This window comes from Protopterus annectens, chromosome 11.part0 (genome assembly GCF_019279795.1).
Source record: "Protopterus annectens isolate FY-2018-M chromosome 11.part0, PAN1.0, whole genome shotgun sequence".
Classification (NCBI taxonomy): Eukaryota; Metazoa; Chordata; order Ceratodontiformes; family Protopteridae; genus Protopterus; species Protopterus annectens.
In genome coordinates, this window is record NC_056745.1 from 944,916,918 (window position 1) to 944,936,707 (window position 19,790).

At 36.3% G+C, this 19,790-nt stretch overlaps 1 protein-coding gene across 1 annotated transcript in view; it reads left to right on the forward strand.

Moving 5' to 3' along the window:
• The window catches only part of CD36 (CD36 molecule), a 524,084-nt gene that overhangs the window by 312,756 nt on the left and 191,538 nt on the right, over positions 1-19,790 (forward strand). Inside the window, exon 7 of the mRNA XM_044087262.1 lies at positions 8,223-8,272. Coding sequence (XP_043943197.1) covers positions 8,223-8,272 — 50 coding nt within the window. The remainder of the gene's footprint in view (positions 1-8,222; positions 8,273-19,790) is intronic.

Sequence of the window (19,790 nt, forward strand, 5' to 3'; positions counted from 1 at the left end):
AAAAATCACTGGATGTTCCAACATGTTAAAACAGATTTTAATATGAAATTTCTGTTGGAACATCCAGTGATTTTTAAAACTATGAACAAAGGAACGAAGAAATGTGGTAGTTGTGAATACTGTAAATTTATTTCAACAGCTCCAACAGTGGAGTTAGGAAATACAGGATATATAATTTATTTAAAACCAGGTACTTGCAAATCCAGGGGAGTGATTTATTTAGCCTCGTGTCAGGTTTGTAAATTTTTTTATATAGGGAAGACAGAGAGGGTTTTTCGTAGACGCATCTACGAACATTTGCACGCAATAAGAAAAGGGGATGACGACAATGCCCTTAGTCGACACTTAAAAGCTAGTCCCCACTGTTCTGGTTTTCTCTTTGGAATCTGTGAGATTGTAGATAAAGACCAAAGGCAGAGCAACTGGAAAAATAAATTGGAGATGAAGGAAATTATATGGCAAAAGAGAGGACTTACTTTAAATTTTGTTTTTTTTTTCCATGAGAGATGGATTTGGGGAAAAAGTAGCAGTTTATTATTTTTTTGTTTAGAACTCAGAATGAATTGTGATTTTGCTTTAAAGGCTTTCATGTTATGACACCATGAGACATCGGTGCATGTTTCATGGTGAGTGCTGCTTGATTTGAGTGTCTATGAGGCTGATGATGGCACTTGTTGCTATAGTCACATCTGTTAGGCCGTTGAGCTTTAGGTAGATTAGTTTTAAGAGCATCAGCAAATGTGGGTCTGTGTATATGGTCTGTAATGTGTACGGTAGGTAAAGTGTGATACTGTCTGTTACTGACATCATGTTTGGTATTTCAAGTGTCTGTATATGAGGACTTTGCCTCCAATGACATTGAATAACTACTTCTTTCACACACTGTATCAGATTGCCTAAGAATTAAGCAGTTGTCAGTAAACATGGCACAATTAACACATTGTCTCAGGATGCCCATTTCCACCAAATTTGCTGCAGAGACAGTAGGAACATACAAATTCTTCAGATGTTTATTGGGCTGGGTACAAGGGGATTTATACCGCAGGGGTTTACACTAGATTTGTTTAGGTGCTATGTGGGTAACAACTACAATCGAAGTCCAAACTCATGGAGCAGTGCACCTCTGTGCACAAACCAGGGGTTCATCATGCAAATGATGGGGGCCAGTGGAAACTATGGCCCAAACTGCAGAATCCTATATAAACGCATTCTACGGACATCTCCAGGAATGCATGGATCATGCTATCCCAAACAAAATCAAGACCCAATCATCCAAAGGCAGGCGTCCAGTCTGGTGGACCCCAGCCATAAATAAACTGTACAACAGAAGGAGGAAGCTACTACATGATAGAGCAAAATCCCTAAAAGGGAAGGCATCTCTGATCAGTACTAGCAAAAAATTGCGATCCCTCATAAAATCCTCCAAGGCCAGCTTCGAGAGAAAAATTGCACAGGATACTAAAGACAATCATAAGGCTTTTATCAGTTATGTTAGGAACCTGGGATGCAACTCCCAGACTTGTTCTGAGTTGATTCTAAATGACAAAAAATACACTGAACCCACAGACATCGCCAATATCCTGGCAGACAGGTTCAGTGCAAACTTCTCCACCCCCTCCCCCCAAAAGAGCAAGTATCTATCCCGGCAGAGTGCAGCCTCCCAAACATCTCTGATGCTCAGGTGAAGGCCGCCCTCTCCAAAGCAAAAAACACTGCTTCCATGGGACCAGATGGCATCCTGGGTTGTGTCCTACATGAACTCCAAGAAGAACTAATCCCTCAAGTAAAACTGCTGTACAATCTCAGCCTCACTACAGGACATGTGCCCAAAGAATGGCGTACAGCAACAGTGGTCCCACTCCACAAAGGTGGCACCTCTGCGGACCCTGGAAACTATCGCCCCATAAGCCTGACTAGCCTAGTATGCAAGGCTATGGAGAGGATCATCATGGAACTCATAAACAAAGACATTGGGGATCTACAGACACTAGATCCTACCCAATTTGGCTTCATCAAGGGCAGATCCTGCCTTTTGAACCTGGTCGACTTCTTTGAAACACTCACCAAGGCCATAGATGAAGGGAAGGCAGTCCACACAGCCTATCTGGACCTCGCAAAGGCATTTGACACAATACCCCAATCGGGCATCATAGATAAGCTATCCAGCCTAAATATAAACCCCTATGTCACAAGATGGGTCGCAAACTGGCTGAAAGACAGAACCCACAGAGTCAGAGTTGCTGAAGCCATGTCAGACTCGAAACCGGTCACAAGTGGTGTCCCACAAGGTTCTGTCCTGGGACCTCTCTTGTTCGGTATTTACTTTTCTGAGGTACAGGCCAACGTGGGAGGACTATGGCTCACCAAGTTTGCAGATGACTGCAAACTGGGTGCCATAATCAACTCTCCAGCTGACACAAACATCCTTCAAAAAGGTCTCGCAGAGATGGATAACTGGTGCCAGAGCCATGGTCTAAAGCTAAATGCCAAAAAGTGTATAGTCATACCCTTTGGCAAAAACAATGTGCCCACAAATTACCACATAGGTGGTAACCCATTAAGTACAGAGAAAGTAATTAGGGATCTGGGGACCCAAGTTGATAGCAATCTCTCCTTTGACAACCACATTGCCAAAGTGGTTAGAAAGACCTTCTACATAGCCCACCTCATCATGAAAGGATTCACATCTAGATCAAGAGAGGTAATCGTGCCCTTTATTCATCCCTCATCAGGCCCATCATAGAATACAATGCCCCCTTTAGGATGTACCTTACCCGACACCTGCAGCAATTAGAAAGACCCCAAAAGTACCTCACCAGGAGGATCAAGGGACTCAAACAGATGCCATATGCTGCTCGGTTAAAAAAACTCCAGCTCTACTCAGTTGCATACCGCCTACTTCGAGGCGATCTATGCCTGACATATAAAGCTATGTCCAACCCAAAATTAATGGACATACTCCACCTCAGTAAATCTAAATCCCTTAGAGCCACTCGCTCGAGGGACTTGAACCTCAGCACAGAAATAAATAGAACATGCTGGAGGGACAGATTCATAACCCAGATGCTCCCTTCGCTCTGGAATAGAATTCCAATTCATGTTAGGCAGAGCACCTCACTGACTCTCTTCAAGAAGAATCTTGATGAGTGGATGGGGGATCGTAGGTTTGTCCCGGGGATTACTTCCGTGTCACTATTAGACAGAGGCACAGTAAACTAAACTTTAAAAAGGGCACAGTATACTCAAATCAAGGGGTGGCGTAAGCCAACACAATCGGGCTAGGCTTATAAATGCCCCAGGGCAGACAGCCTAGTATGAACCTATGAACCTATGAACCTAAATAAGTATTCAGGAAATGACAGAGGTTGGATTTTAATAGGGACAAACTGAGATTTGAAGTAACTATGTCTTAAAGAATCTAAACAATATCTGTACAATATTTCACCAGCCCAGAAAGTCTTTTCAAAACAGAATCTGTACCACAACTAGTTGGATAAACTCATGCTGTAAGCATCTCTCCTCCAGTCTGCTCCAAGGCTGTAAGTTTGTCTCCTTGGCCCCTCTGTCAGTTCCAAAATCATTGCACATACTGTTCACTCCAAGGTTGTGGCCATCTCTTATAGGCCTCACTCTTAGCTCGAGAAATCAGATACTTGCATCAAGTGCAGTCTGCCCCTGACGTTTCACATATTAGCTCTTAATACACACTCTATCAGGTCTATATTATATGCTCAAAGTTTTAAAACGTCAACACTCAAATGATTAACACCATATGAGCGAAGTTTTAAAACATCGAACGTATAATAAAAATAAACAAAAACAAAAAAAACACCTACCTGAACACTCTGAGCAGTGGGAAAAGCCCCCCCCTGCATCCCCACACCCCCACTACTTAAATACGCCAACTCCGAGATCACACTACAGTGAAGTAAAGGGAAATATTCCCTATGGCGAAATCTGTTGAAACTCGTCAGCTTTCAAAAGTTCATTCATATGGTGTCGAACATATGAGACTTGACCTTTTGAAAGTTCGCACTTCTGATATAGACCCTCTCTATCAGTGCATTTTTCCACGTCTTTCTTTCAGCAAGTCTCACTATACTTTTCACTCAATAACTGCATCTATGAATTTAGCCTTCTACTTTACTCTCATTTACACTACTGTAAATTCCATATGACCAGCTAAATGCTTGAGGAAAACACTGCAAGAATATTCTCATGCTCCACATATTAACAAACATTTAACAGAAAGCTCACATATTTCTTCAAACATGTTATAAAACAAGTTATACAATACCTCTATATCATATTTATAAACTCAACAGGCTCAACATATTATACTCTTTTTGGTAGTCATTTCCTACATAATTCCAATAGTTTTTTTAGTCTAGCAGTTAGATTGGAGGATTAATGAGCTGTTAATGAGCTGGTTCCTGTGGCACAGTGGTGCAAGGTTTGATTCTCTCAGCCTCCATTGCCTAACTGTGTGACTTAAGTGACTTAACCAGATACTGTTCCTGGTCTGAGTCCAAAAAAGGTTGACAGAGATCAGTGCTGAAACCTGTAAAACAAATACCAATAAAATAGTAAGTGAGAACTGAATGACTAATGATAGTAAATTCAGCCAGAGTGGAATGTGCAAAGATTTCATTTCACCAAACTACAATTAAGTATGCTATCTCTCTAGACATGTAGGCCTTGATTTTTCATCTTTTCAGTATATGACCTAAACAATGCTTGCAAAATACTTCACCAGCCCATATAGTCATTTCAAAACAGAATTTGTACCACACCTAGCTGGATAGACTCATGCTATAGCCATCTCTCCTGCAGTCTGTTCCAAGGTTGTAGGTCTCTCTCCTGGGCCTCTGAGCCCCTCTGTCATTTCAAAAATCTGTATAACGTTACCAATGAGTTGAAAGTCCCAGTATGTGTCTAAAACACATCAGACCCTGATATTAAAGTGCAATAGTTAAACAAAAGTAACATTTCTGCAATTAAATTTCTGAAATATCCTATTTTCCTTTGTGGCTTAAGGTCACATTTAATAAACTTATGCACACAGTGTATCATAGATAGGAATGGCAATCTGTCCCTTGGTAAGTAATTAAGCACATAAAAATGTTTTGAAATTTTTTTTGTTTGTCTTTCGGCTTTTCCCAGTTAGGGGTCGCCATACCGGAACTCCGGTCCGCTAATGATTGGCAGCAGATTTTTCACGGTGCTGAGTTGCCAGCTCGACGCCCAACCTTCAACAAAGGCACGCCCATCACACATGTCTTTCAGAACACCACTCGACCCATGGGGAGGACATGCAGACTCCACACAGAAGACACTCCCCACACTCCAGCCGAGAATCGAACGGGAGAACCTCTTGCTGTGAGGCAACAATGCTACTGCTGCACCACTGCGGAATAGCATAAAAATGTTCTGTAATTAATGATCTGAAATTCACCCATATGCTTTTTGTATTTGGGTGGAACTTCTAGTGTGAATATTAGATAAAGAAGCATTGCATTACTTTGGGTTTTATCAAACTTGAGTGTATTCCAAGGAATGATATACATTTGCCTGATGCACCAGTGGACAGTGATGCATAGTGACTGAGAAGCATAAGGTAGTAATGCAATGTAAAAGAATGTCTTTCCGCAAATGTGTTTGTTTCACAAAGCACACATACACACATACATATGCACACGTATACATATTTGTATGTATATGTGTGTGTGTATATGTATATATATATATATATATATATATATATATATATATATATATATATATATATGGGAGTACTTAAAAATATCTAAGCAATATCAACAGACTAAATATTGATGCAAGAGTATTTAAACTCCTTAATATTGTCTGCTAAAAATATCTAGACACTAAATATTGACAAAACTGAACTTATACCAGGAAAGGGTATATTCCCTTCCCTCGCTGTTGTGCGACCTTAGGGTTGGTATATATAATTAGAAGGAGCTTCAGGGCAAGTCCTCAAATGGGGAGGGGGGTGGAGTGGAATTTGCCAGTCTGCAAAAACATTAGTTTTACATGAGGTTAGGAATCATCATTATTTAGTGTCTAGCTAGTTTTAGTTGTTGATATTAAGGAGTTTACATATTTTTGTGTTTAAACATGTTTAAGTACATCCACACACACACACAGACATATATGTGTATATATATATATATATATATATATATATATATATATATATATATATATATATATTCACACTATTCTGACTCTCCACCACGTAAACCACTTAAAACACAGAAATAACCACTCGCTTTACCATAAAGGGTTGATCCTCCAAAGAATGTCACATAAATATAGTAGTCCAACCTATTACACCAAGGCAGTGTTTGAAAAAACAGCAACATCGTCCTTCAGGAACCAAACGAACTTTACTTTAATAGAACATTACAACCAAAACACGAAAACCAAACCAGGATTGAGCGCGCTTTCATCTCAATGTCAAGACTTCATCAGAATCCCTATATATATTAACTAAGAATGAACTTCGTGACACAAAAGCATTCAAAAAGAATTAAAAGGAAAACACCAGCAACTCTTTTATTATTTAGCACTTTCGTCTTCTTTAATATAAAGACGTCTTCAGAATGACGTTTCATTAATACAAACAACCATTTTAACATTGTTTAAATACATTACTTCAAGTAGTTTATTTAAATTAACACAACAGTTCCTATCCAGTAATAATGTCACAACAGTAGTCTTGCAAAGTGCTCTGTGCATCTTCATTATCATTAATAATAACCTGTAGTGTCATGTGCACTACAGGATTTACATGGCACCCCTCCTGGTAAATTGATCTACCTTTTTAATGATAATGAAGATGCACACAACACCTTGCAAGACTACTGTTGTTACATTATTATTGGGTTGGAGCTGTTATGTTAATTTAAATAAACTACTTGAAGTAATGTATTTAAACAATGTTAAAATGGTTGCTTGTATTAATGAAACATGTCATTCTGAAGAAGTCTTGATATTAAAGAAGATGAAAGTGTTAAATAATACAAGGGTTGCTGGTGTTTTCCTTTTAATTCTTTTTGAATGCTTTTGTGTCACGAAGTTCGTTCTTAGTTAGTGAAATTTATCTTTGTTTTTGGTGTGTTTTTTTACCAGATGTGTATGTATATTCATATATATATATATATATATATATATATATGTGTGTATATATTCTTTTCTGCAGATATATAAACATGCTCACATCTAGATGTTATATCTATCTCTCTCTCTCTACACACACACACACACACACACACACACACACACATATATATATATATATATATATATGTGTGTGTGTGTGTGTGTATTTATTCATATGTGTGTGTTTGTGTGTGTTTGCGTGCATGCATATATATATATATATATATATATATATATATATATATATTTATATTTATATATATATTTATATGTATATATATATATATATATATATATATATATATATATATATATATATATATATATATATATATATATATATATATATATATTGAGAGAGAGAGATGCATATATATTGTATAATATTGAGAAAGCAATTTAGCTAGAAATAATATGTATAATTCATAGGTTTGTAAAGATAGTCTAAATAACTAGGTAGGCGGATTGGTCTCTCCTCCCTTTTGAGCCCTTATCTGAGCATTCATAGAGCCGTAAGTACAAGCATTAACTATTTACACAATAACATGTAAGTTGCTATGGTTTACATACAGCAATCAGTATACAGAATGATTTATATCTCATTTTTGCAACAATCAGCATGTGCAATACATCTCTCACATGTAGGTCATAGATTTTAAGTAATTAGTTACTTCTCATATAGGTCTTTGTCTTCAAGTAACTGACAGCTAATTACATTTTACGAAGTGAAGTACCAAACTGCCAGAGCCACGGATGTCAAAACCAAATGTGTTTGGGATTGATTTCTGTGTTTACTTGTGGATTTAACATTAAAAAACTTTGGTTTTGACATCTGTGGCTCTGGCAGTTTGGTACTTCACTTCGTTTCTTGGTTTTAGTGTACCAAAGTTCATTTTGGATTTCCTAATTACATTTTAGCTACTTCCCCTTTACAAAATATAATTTATTTTTTAACTTTTCCAATTTACAAGGTAATGAACGAAACTTTTCATGTCCATAAGTCAACATTGTAAGTGTTTCTTTAATCTTTTTTTCAGCAAGCTTTCATACTGGAGTGGTGAGTTCTGCAACATGCTAAATGGAACAGGTAAGATGTAACTTTGGTACATTTTTCTTTTTAACAATGATGCATATTCTATATCAGATGCAGCAATGTGTTTTAATTCTTTTCTTCCAAAAATGTTGAAGTTTCCAGACCTTGATTATTATACTTGTAGCTCTGACATGTATGAGTTATCAGATACACATGACTAGAATCTCAGGGCCAAATGAAAATAAGAGAGAGAGAGGCTGAGAAAGAGAGAGGGACAGAATATAAATTGATTAGTTACTGATACTGATATCCTGTACCTGGCCTAATAATCTATAATGGGCTGAGTTTTCATCTTATACCCTTTGTATGAAAGTATTACCCTTTGTAACACATTCATTGATTATTTGGTGAAATCCAAAAACAAGTGGGTATAGACTATTGCAACACATTCCACTATCATAAGTAAACAAGAATAACCCCTTTCATTAGTCAAATATAGATGGATAGGGACTGGTGTCAGACAGAAACAGTGAAAATAATAAAGTGTAGTCATTTGCACAGGTGCTATGAAATTCACTGATTATACTCACTCACTGTCTTGTCTTTGTCCTGGTTATGAATCTAACACAAAATATGTATTTATATTTAATATCCATTACATTTTCATGTCAACTGTGTGCTGTACCTCTGTATGTTTACTAAAGTGCCTATAAAATAATGCTTCCTCATATTTCTTACTACTATACTGCTGGAAAAAAATACAAACTTTGACAAATTAACATCTAAGTAGTTAGTTTTCTTTATAAACCATATGATAGGAAAAAATATGTCAGCCAAATGAAAGTGTAGTGCTCAGTCATACTTGACATTTTTTATCAGGTATTACCTTTATATGCAACATATGTAGCTATGACTATTGTCAGACTATGTTATAAAAGTATGTTTATCTATTTTCACCACAGACAGTTTACTGAATGCAATAAAAATAAATGTCTTCATCTGGAAATGTATCTCATACTTATTTAATGTGGTCAGTTCTGCATACAATGCATTATTTTATTTTTGGCATGGCATGTACCTGATGTAATCTTTATTGTTGTAATTAAACAAACATGTAAGGCATTGTCTTGTTCCCAGTGTCATTGATACAGATCCCTATAGCTTTATTGAAACATATAAGAAATAAATTACATATTATCCCATTACCCCTGACTATCCTCTCATTGAGCACATGGGTGAGTGCAGAGATGCACCCTGAGATGATACTCTGGGTTAATTGTTAATATGACTTTAAAGCCTTTTCTACTATTCTTGCTGAGAGATTGAGGAAAGTAGTCCATTATATTGTATCACATTTTCACTCTTGACTTGTATATACTAGATAAACCCACTATTATACTTTAACTTTATAAGTCATAATCAGGGTGGTAAGAGGACGCAAAGAGAATGATATCCCACTGCTTAGACAATCATCCAGAACTTCTGTTTATGTTGACAGTTAATTTCACTGTGAAATCTTGGAGCAACTTAAATTCTGTGTCTTTTAAGAACTGAATTCTACATTCTTCATTCAGGTCAACACACCACATTATTTATTAATGGTTCCCTCTCCAATCTAAATAGAATAAATAGAATAAAAACAGGTACCGGGCAATCTGGAGCTCTTTCTCCACTCTACTGTCTCTAACCCCATCATATTTGAGCAGGTCTAAGTAGTTATTTGTAAGAATGATGTGAGATAAGAATGAACAGAGAGCGCTTGCACATGCTAAAGGTAACTTGGTGTCCAGAGCAGTGGTTCTAGAAATCATAGACCACAAAGAAGAGAAGAACAGTGCTGGAGAAGGAGCTGGAAATATGTTTGTCAGAAAGAATCCAGAGAAACCTACTATCAAAGACTGTTTACCACAACATACAAGTGAACCAAAAGTACTGGATAGCAATGTAAGTTAAAACCAAAAGGCTATTTTGTTTTGAAGAACCGCCTTACCTGCACTTGTATTTAATAAGCTGCAGTATTCATGTAATGACTACTAATCTTTACTGCACTGATTCTCTGCATTCATAGACTGTAGAAGATATTTTGTCACCAGTTATTATTGCTCAAATCCTACATCTATCACTCTCAACATGAATGTAATTTCCACAACAAGGGGATAATAAAGTTCAAAGGGTATATAATAGGAATGGTGGCATCAGAACAAAAAAAGGTAAAGTAGTAGATGCAATGGAGGAACTTAGAATGAATCAAACACAAGATCAAATACAACAGATTTATTTTGTATCCACATACAACATTAAAAGTATAGAAATAATTCTACTGTTAGATCATTACTGAAAATTTTTATTAAATGATACATTTCTGGTTAATATTCTACCAAGACATTTTTCTAGTTCATTTATCAGAGGTAGAAGTATAAGGGATATATTGGTTAGCAGATTATTTGTTATACCAGATTGTTCAGTACCCAGATGTCTGGTTCAAATAGGTACATATAAATGTGGAAGATGTCTGGTTTTCCGCAGATTGTTAACTGTTTTAAATATATTAATAATATTACTTTTACACCTAAAGATAAGTTTTCATGTGAATCTTAGGGGGTGGTTTATATTTTAAGATGCCCCTGTAATATGTTCTATGTGGGAGAGACAAAAAGGATGTTCCGATTAAGGTTCATGGAACATATTAGGGACATCAAAAATGGTAAGAAAAAAAGAACTATTCCTGCTCATTTTATGGAAACAAACAACAGTTATTATTCTTTGTTGAAAGGAAGTATTTTGGAACAAATTAAATGTTTTTATGGAGATAAAAATGTTTTAAAGAAAAACTTTTATGTAAGGAAAGTATTTACATTTTGAAATTTACACACTGGTCCCTAAGGGACTTAATGGAGAGTTGAATTGGAGAAGTTTGCTTTAAGGGGCAATTAGATTAATTAATTTTATTGTTTAATTGATGTAGAATATTTATATAAGTAGGATTTTTTAATTGATTTGTATTCCATGAAGGTGTGTGGCACTGAGGCATTAAATTAAATTTGTTTATTTCAAACTGTTCAAGGAGTAGTGCTTCATTCAGATCTTGGTTGTTTTCCTAAGTATATTTCTGTGGTTGTGATACATTTGCTACAGTTTGGTATGTCTTCGGATCCAAATGTGGACATTCCCCTGTGCGTTAAGGGAGGAATCTTATCACTTCATTTGGAGCAGTTGGTGGTCTGGGATCCCTATTGGGGTCACAGTGGACAATGGAGCAATACATTAACTCTCAAACTGCTGCAGGTCCGAGTCAGGACAATGCAACTGTAAGTAAAAAAGCAGGACTTTTGTCTGATGCATTTGTGAATGAGAGAGCCAAACACATTGCAAACCCTTTTTTGGCAGTTGGACAGAGTTTAACAAATATTCCAGTAGATAAAAGAGAACTGTGTGACAAATTTTAGAAACTTTTAGAAAAAGAGACCTGGGTGCATTATAACATTTTGGGCCTGAAGAGGTACATTGAGTTGGACATTACTCCAATGGGTCTTTGTTTCATTAAAAACCCTAGAACCCCATTTGATGAGAACTGTCCTGTGGACAAACAGTTTAGGGGGCAGTGGTTAGCAGCCTCCCATAAGTGTGTTTCAGAGTGGGTACAGATTTTGTTAGAAAGAGATGAACTGAAACTCAAAAATTTTAAACAAGAACTGGCTACATTATCGAATACTATTACCAATTCTATTGGTGCGGTGAATGCCAATAATTTCTTAAGCAAGATTAATACTAAATTGAATGCATTAGAAACTGATTTGATTAATTACAAGAAAAAGAAACTAGTAAGAGACGTCAATGACTACGATGGGGGTTGTGCCTTCATAGCTTCATCCAATCAATGCAAGGGTAAATCTTGGAAACAATATGGTGATCAAAAAAAGAAGTTTTCGGTTTCATTCACTTCTACAGATGTGTTCTGGTTTAAGTGACAGTCAAGAATATAATGAAGAGGGTTATCTGCCTCTATCATGTCCACAGCAGCCACAAGAACACCAGAATAATTTTCGGAGTGATGGAGGGCAACAACAACAGAGACAGGGACAAAAATGAAACAGGAATAATGCCCACAACAGGAACAGTTTCTACAGTAAGGACTACAGAAATGAGTATTACAATAGTAAGACATTTAAATGTTGAAGTATGTATTGCTCAAAATGATGTTGTTTCAAACATAGTGAATTTGTCTAAGTATGACTTAATGCAAGAACAATGCGCAGTCTTATGTTTGGGGTTGAAGTTTATCTTGATGGTTATTCCACGGGTTCATGTTTTCAAACAGGAGCTTTTTAGATTTGTTCATAAGTTACATTTGAGATGTTTTTTCTCTAATGAAACAAATTTAAATGATCGTGAAATTGATTTTGTTGAACAGTCATCTGATGAAAGTTTTTTCTTATGTAATGAAGATGGTGAGCAGCAATATAAGGATGATGGGACGTCTAATTTGAATGCTTATTCTTTGTTAAATACCTCTAATATTCCAGTAGTTAGTAAATTTATACCTCCTTTTCAGAACCAGAGCATTTCACATTTTTACTCAATGGTTAGTTTTGAAGGAAACAATATATGTGATGAAGTGTTGAAAAATAAAACAATCTATAAGTTATAATTTAACTTATAGAGAATGGTAGGCACTAATGGAATTGCATAATAACAAGGGACTGGTAATTAAACCAGTGGACAAGGGTAATCACATTGTAGTAATGAATGCTCTACAATATCATAAACTGTGTATGGAACATTTAAGCAATGAAGAAACTTATGAAAATAGTGAAAAAATGTGTCTTATGAGAGCAATGGACAAATATGATAAAGGTGTGTGGCACCGAGGCGCTAGAATTACATTTGTTTACTTCAAACTATTCAAGGAGTAGTGCTTCATTCAGATCTTGGTTGTTTTCCTACTATCAAAGACTGTTTAACACAGTATACAAGTGAACCAAAAGTACTGGATAACAATGTTTAAAACCAAAAGACTATTCTGTTCTAAAGATTCGCCTTACCTGCACTTGTATTTAATAAGCTGCAGTATTCATGTAATGACTACTAATCTTTACTGCACTGATTCTCTGCATTCATAGACTGTAGAAGATATTTTGTCACCAGTTATTATTGCTCAAATCCTATATCTATCACTCTCAACATGAATATAATTTCCACAACAAGGGGATAATGACTGTTATGTATTATGCTCGAAATTTTTTGTCTAGCTGTGTGTTGATACTTCTGCCAAGATTACCACAGTTGAGCAGTTACTACAAGCCATAACAACTGCAACAGAAGAGATGACTTCCACAGCCAAGTCATTGACTGTGCCAAAAACAAAGCCACTGTTAAAACCACTGATCTGGGAGGAGTACCTACAGATATATCATGCTATTTCAAGTAACATGCCTACCAGGAGGGGTGGAATTCAGGTGACTGCTCCAGGATCTTATAATCTCAGGTAATTATGTGAATATGGAGGGTACTAATTACAGGGACTATGATAAAGTTAAAAATAATTCCAGAAGAAGAAAAATATTTTCACACTAAAATATTTCATCCTCAGAATGGTAGAAAGCAGAGACCTGGCATGAATACCACAACTAAAGAGAACGGAATGCTATAAAAAGGTATATTCTGGAAAAAAATGAAATTTGAAAGTATGGGAAATGTGTTATGTAGCAGAATTCTTAATGTTCTGTCAACCTAAAACAGAAATTCCCAGAAGTGCATAATTTTAAGCATCAGGTAGGCACAGAAAGGAGAAAAATGTAACAATAAGACCAATTTCACTAAGACAGTTAAAGAGAGAAGCAAAACACATATTCAGGGTTCTAAGCCCACATCATACAGTAGAAGACATAAACCAAAAATAAGGGAATACTCCAAGCAATGTGTATTTGTAAATAAGAAAAACATGAAGATAAATCCTTTGCAGTGGGACAACAAACTAAAGAAGGGAAAACACTGAGAGGTTTGTATTCAATCAGTCTGAGACAGAGGATGAGCCATATAGAGAAGAGAAGTAAAAAGAGAAGACAGTTTATACTAAGTGACAAAATAGTCTTGAACGAAGCCCAGATGACATTCCCTTTACCTAAAAATACAGAAACTCTAAGCAAAAAGAAAAGGGCTCTTTGAAGCAACTTCATAAAGAATGAGGGAAAAGAAAACCTAAATAAGATGAAGATAGCTAGTGACACTAAAATGGTATGAGCTGCCATTTCTAGGGGAAGAGTCATATACTGAGATCCCATTGCCTGTTTGGTAGGGAGGAAGAAGTGCATTTACTTCACAGCAGGCTGACCCTGAGAAAGTCCCTGAATTAAGTGATCTTCAAGTAAGCCAGTTAAATGTTTTTGCACTTTGAGCAAAGCAAGGGAATATATCTAGTGTTAAAAGGGAAGAGATTGGACACAATATTCCTACCCATACATTTAGTTCCAAAATTAATTGTTGCACAGATTAAGCAAGGATAGAAAAGAAAGAATATGCCAGTTATTGGTGCCCAAGCATTTTTGAAACTTAATGATTTAGTATATAACTATGTGCTAGACTAAAACATGAATCCAAGCAAGATTTGACTGACCAAGAATAATGAAAGAAATTAATAACTTTGTTATACATGTGCTGAATGTCAGAAGACAGTATGTCATCTTGGCTTTAAAAACTCTGATCCCAAATCCTATCACAGATGTGTCCTTCACATGGATTGCAATGAATATTTTGTGACTACTGGTAAAATCCTGGAATGGAATTTCAATACATTTTGGTTACTGCAGACTATGCAATTAAATATCCTGAAGCCATCCTATTAAGTAAAGCCAACGATAAAGCTATATACAGAGAGTTAGTTGTATATTCCAGTGTACAAACTGATCAGGAGACTACCTTTACATCCAAAACCAACTATGCCACTACCCTATAGTCAAGCAACTTGAATCCTTAGTGTACCAAATCCAGACAGAGTGGAGTATTTAAAATAAACTCTAAAATCCATGATAACAAAGGTTATTAAAAGTATTGCAAACACTGGTTAAAGTTAAAATCAAATACCTAGCCTCCTATTTAACATTAAAAAGTGTCACAAGCCTTGACAAAGTTCAGTTCTTTTGAATTATTATATGATAGAGAGCCTTGGAGAACATTACATATTGTTGGAGAACCTTAAGAATAAGAGAGTACCCTGTCTAACAATATCCTAGAACACAATACTAGGTTGTAATACAGTCTGAAACTAGGGGTATTTATAATATGGGAACATATAGATAGAGATGAAGCTACCCTACAAGGTGCTGTATGATAGAAATTCAAGAACTAGGGAATTTAAAGATGGAGACCAGGTATTGTTATGCTTGTGTTGTATAATAATATTGCTGAGAATTGGAAAGTGTTTGAGCAAGAATATATTTTCATACAGGCTGCATTTCCTGATAAAGACGCATGTGCAAAAGCATTTATACTCCTCAATTTACCTGGTTCAGAAGCCACTCAGAGAGAACGTTCATTTGTGTATGCACCTGCCATGTATGCAGGGGAGGGAAAAGACTGCCATATTGTGGTAAAGGCTGAAATGCAGGAAGAACCTTAGTGCTTCAATCATAAATTTAAAGAAATGTGCAACCCTCAAACAAATATTACAATGGAAAGGCACATATTTTACATCAGAAATCAAAAGTCTGTGAAACTTTTGCAGCACGTGAAACTGACTTGAGAAATAAAGCAAAAACATGCAAATTTGCTGATGTAAGAGATGAGTTGATAAAAGGTTGTCTTGTGTGGGGTCTTATAATGATGCAGTGAGAAAGATTTTGCTTCAGGATGATGATTTAACTTTGAGTAAAGCCATAGAGATTTGTCAAACACATAAGCTTTCAGAGAAGCACACGAATATGTTTATGAATGAGAAAGCATGCTTGCAGTATCTGCTAGTGTGAACAGTGATAGTATGCAATGTGAGGTTAAAATGAAAAAGAGATATAAACTAAAGGGTGTGTCACATACAGCAAAACTCATGACACACAGTAAAACCCATAGCAAATCTCATTGTTAACTGTTGTAATTGTAGAGGCAGTCATGGACCTAAATGAGAAAAGTGCTTAGCTTTTGTTCAGCAATGTCACAAATGTAAAAAAGTTGAATAATTTCAAAAGGCTTTGCAAGTCTAAAGTTGCACAATATTTTAGTAAAAGAGAGCATTCGAAGAAGCAAGTAGATCAAATAGAATGCTGCGAGCAAACTTTTTATGTTGATGGTGTCTCTGTGATTGATAAAACTGTTTATACAGTAGACTATCAGTTGTTGAGTAATGGGAAACTTGTAGAGCTTAAAGTAGATACTAGGTTGCAACATTATGCCAGCAGACATTTTTGCCAAAGTAAGAGATGGTGAGAAACTTGATTCAGGAAAGTGTGTAAAGCTAGCTGCTTATGGTGGTGAAGAGAGTCAAACTGAAGTCTCAGCAGTTCTTTCATGCTATTCTGCTGGAAACAGCTATGACTTGCAGTTTTACATAGTCAAAAGACGTGCAGTCTCTGTTACGGCTCAAAGACAATTTGAGAAAGGGACTGTTTTCATTTAATAAAGATGTCCACCATATAAGTCTGAACAACCACAATAGTTTTACACAGAATACTTTTAGGGAATATGTTGATATTTTCAAAGATGAGCTCAGCAAACTTCCAGTCACATATTCCATGAAGTTAAACTATAAAGTAAGCCCAGTTATCAGACCAGCATGGAAGATTGCAATAGCAATGCAGAGCAAAGTAAAATCAGAGCTTGATAGAATGGTGCATTTATGTGTAATTACTCCAGTTTTAGAACCAATTGAATGGGTGTCCTCCATGGTCTTAGCTTATAAGAAAAGCTCAGATGATATTTGAATATGCATTGATCCCAGAGATTTAAACAAAGGGCTTAAGCGACCTCATCATCTGATGTGTGCAGTAGAAGAAGTAGCCACTGTCATGCCAAATGCCACTGTTTTTTTCTGTCTTAGATGCAAAAAGTTAATTTTGGCAAATTTCACACATGCATGAGCAGTACCATTTTGTGTAGTCAGCCAGAGTGAAAGCATGTGTGAATGGAGATGCACATGTGAGAGTGTTTGAAGTAATGAGTTAGTTAGCTTAAGTAAGAATTCCAGTTATAACTCCTGATGTGTTTATGTATAATAAACAACGTGAAAGCATACCCAGTTTTATTGTCTCATTTGAATGCAAGAAACAAGCGACACCTGTTGTGACAACTAGTGGTAAAAGCTGTTGGGATAGATGCAAAACGTATTGTAGAAAGAATATGATCACCAGGTGATATAAATATTATTAATAATTGCAAAGTGTAAAAATGCTATTCAGTGAGAAGAGAAACCATATGCTGTATGTGGTTTAAAAAAGTGCTTATAAGGCCTGTGGAAAAATCTCCATTTATCTTTAAAGTTGCAGATTGCGAACAAATGGAGCATGATTTGTAAAATAAACAGTGCTAAACTGAATAAAAATATGAGGGATGCTGACTTGCAAACAAACTCCAGTAGTCAAACCATAATATAAACCAAACAAAGAACTATTGTCCTATTATAAAACTTTCTCATCTGCCACAACCAGAACCAGGCTTAATCTAGCTAAAGAGAACTTTCAAAAACAATTTTAGAAATTAGTGTGTAGCAGTACACTTATTTATATGAATACAAGTGTCAGTTTATTAACGGATAGGTATAGACTGGGTTAAGTGCTTGGGGGGGGGTTCAAGTTGGGAGAGGAAATAAGGTAAGGAAATGTTAGGAAGTGGTAGGGGGAGGGGATCTACATAAGGTAAAATTAGGAAAAGTCTGGTCTCTTTGGTGTGGGTGTTTGGAATATATAAGTTAATTCCATTTGCCTATGCCAAAATTACCAATAAAAGTGGATCAATTATAGGTTCCATGATTCAGAGATAAGTGATATGTAGTTGAAGATTGTAGGTATTGGTTTATTCTGGTTATAAATAAGTTGAGTATTCATTTATTTAATTAAAGGTTTGGGGCTGTTTCATGGAGGAGTTAGATGACTTACTGTAGTTAAGCCCAAAGTTTTTTTCTTTTATTTCTCTTGGTGGATTTTGGAAGGTTGAGAGTAGGGACTTGGGGAGTTGTAGCACATTTGTGGCATGGTGAGTTTTTGTTTGCTGTAATATGTGTTTTTGGCTTGCAATGTATGGACCTTTCTCAGTCTTATGGATGCTGATGTTTGTGTGAGGTGGTATCAAGGTTCCGGCTGTGACCCGTGAAGCTGGGCTTTTTTCATGGTTGTGGTAGAAGTGCATGTTGTCCGTATTGTGACATGGGTTGATTGCTTGGTTGATTTGTGGGTTTTTTTGGAACTGCTGGTGCTGGTTGTGCTAGCTTGAGATGAGGCAGGAAGTTTGTGTTTTGTGGTTTGGCATGTGTAGGGAGGAGTCAAGGTTTCTTGGCGAGTAGTTTGGACTGTGATTGCTGTGGGTTGCAGGGACCTACACTTTTCAACTGCGCAGATTTTTTTTTGGAGTTGTCAGGTTTGGCTCATACTTTGGTTCATTCTTCATACTGTGTGTAGCTCTGATGGTTAGTTCAGGAGTGTGACTGTTTGGATGATGGTGGACATTTGGGTTGTAATCTGCCTATCTTAAACTGAGCAGAAGTTGGGTTGCCATGGCAGCGTTTTAAGTGAAAAGCAGGAGTGTTTGAAAACTGTCTCTGTTTTTATTATTATGATTATTATTTATTTATTTTATTCATTATTTTACATTTGTTTACCAGGAAAGTCTGACTGGACACAGGTCCTTTTTCAGTGGAGGCCTGGGGCGAAAAACTCCAACTTTAAGTAATATGAATATTGTATAGGTTAGAATAATATTAGGAAATTCCAATAGGAGTTCACAGTTAGCATTAGCCCCTTTCCCCTCCATTTTCCCCATTAATTCGGTGCGCATATCCAAGTTTGTTTTGGGAGAAGGAAAGACATACAGTGGCAATTTTGTGGGCTGTCCATGTGTCTGTATACCTACAAAAAGTTGCTGAGATGGATCATCAGTCAGTAAAAAAATAAATAAATCAAAAATAGGAAAAAAGGAACCTCGTGGAGAAGATGAGCAGACATATCTCTCAACTGTCTAGATTTTCACAGAATGTCCTGATTTACTTCACACAGTTGGACTGATCCTCATAAAATGGGTGTTTTCTGGTAAATCAATGAGGACTGAGGTCAATAGATGATATAAACTTGAGTTTCAGACTTCAGATCCATTGGAAAATCCATGGTAACACAAATTGTTATTTTTGCAACTTTTCAAGTTGATATGAATAATATTTAAGATCTGCCCATTTTGAGCCGTTATCTCCCGTTATTTGGGCTTTGCCAAATTTCTTGCGTTAACAGGCTGATAGATTTGCATGAAGGGCAGTGCTGCCTGCCCTACAAATTTCTCATCTAACTTATTCTGTTTTATAATAAAGATATTTAAGGCAGCTTATAGTTGGTAATTAACAGTGCTATGACTTTGAAACCCATGTCCATAAGTCATACAAGTC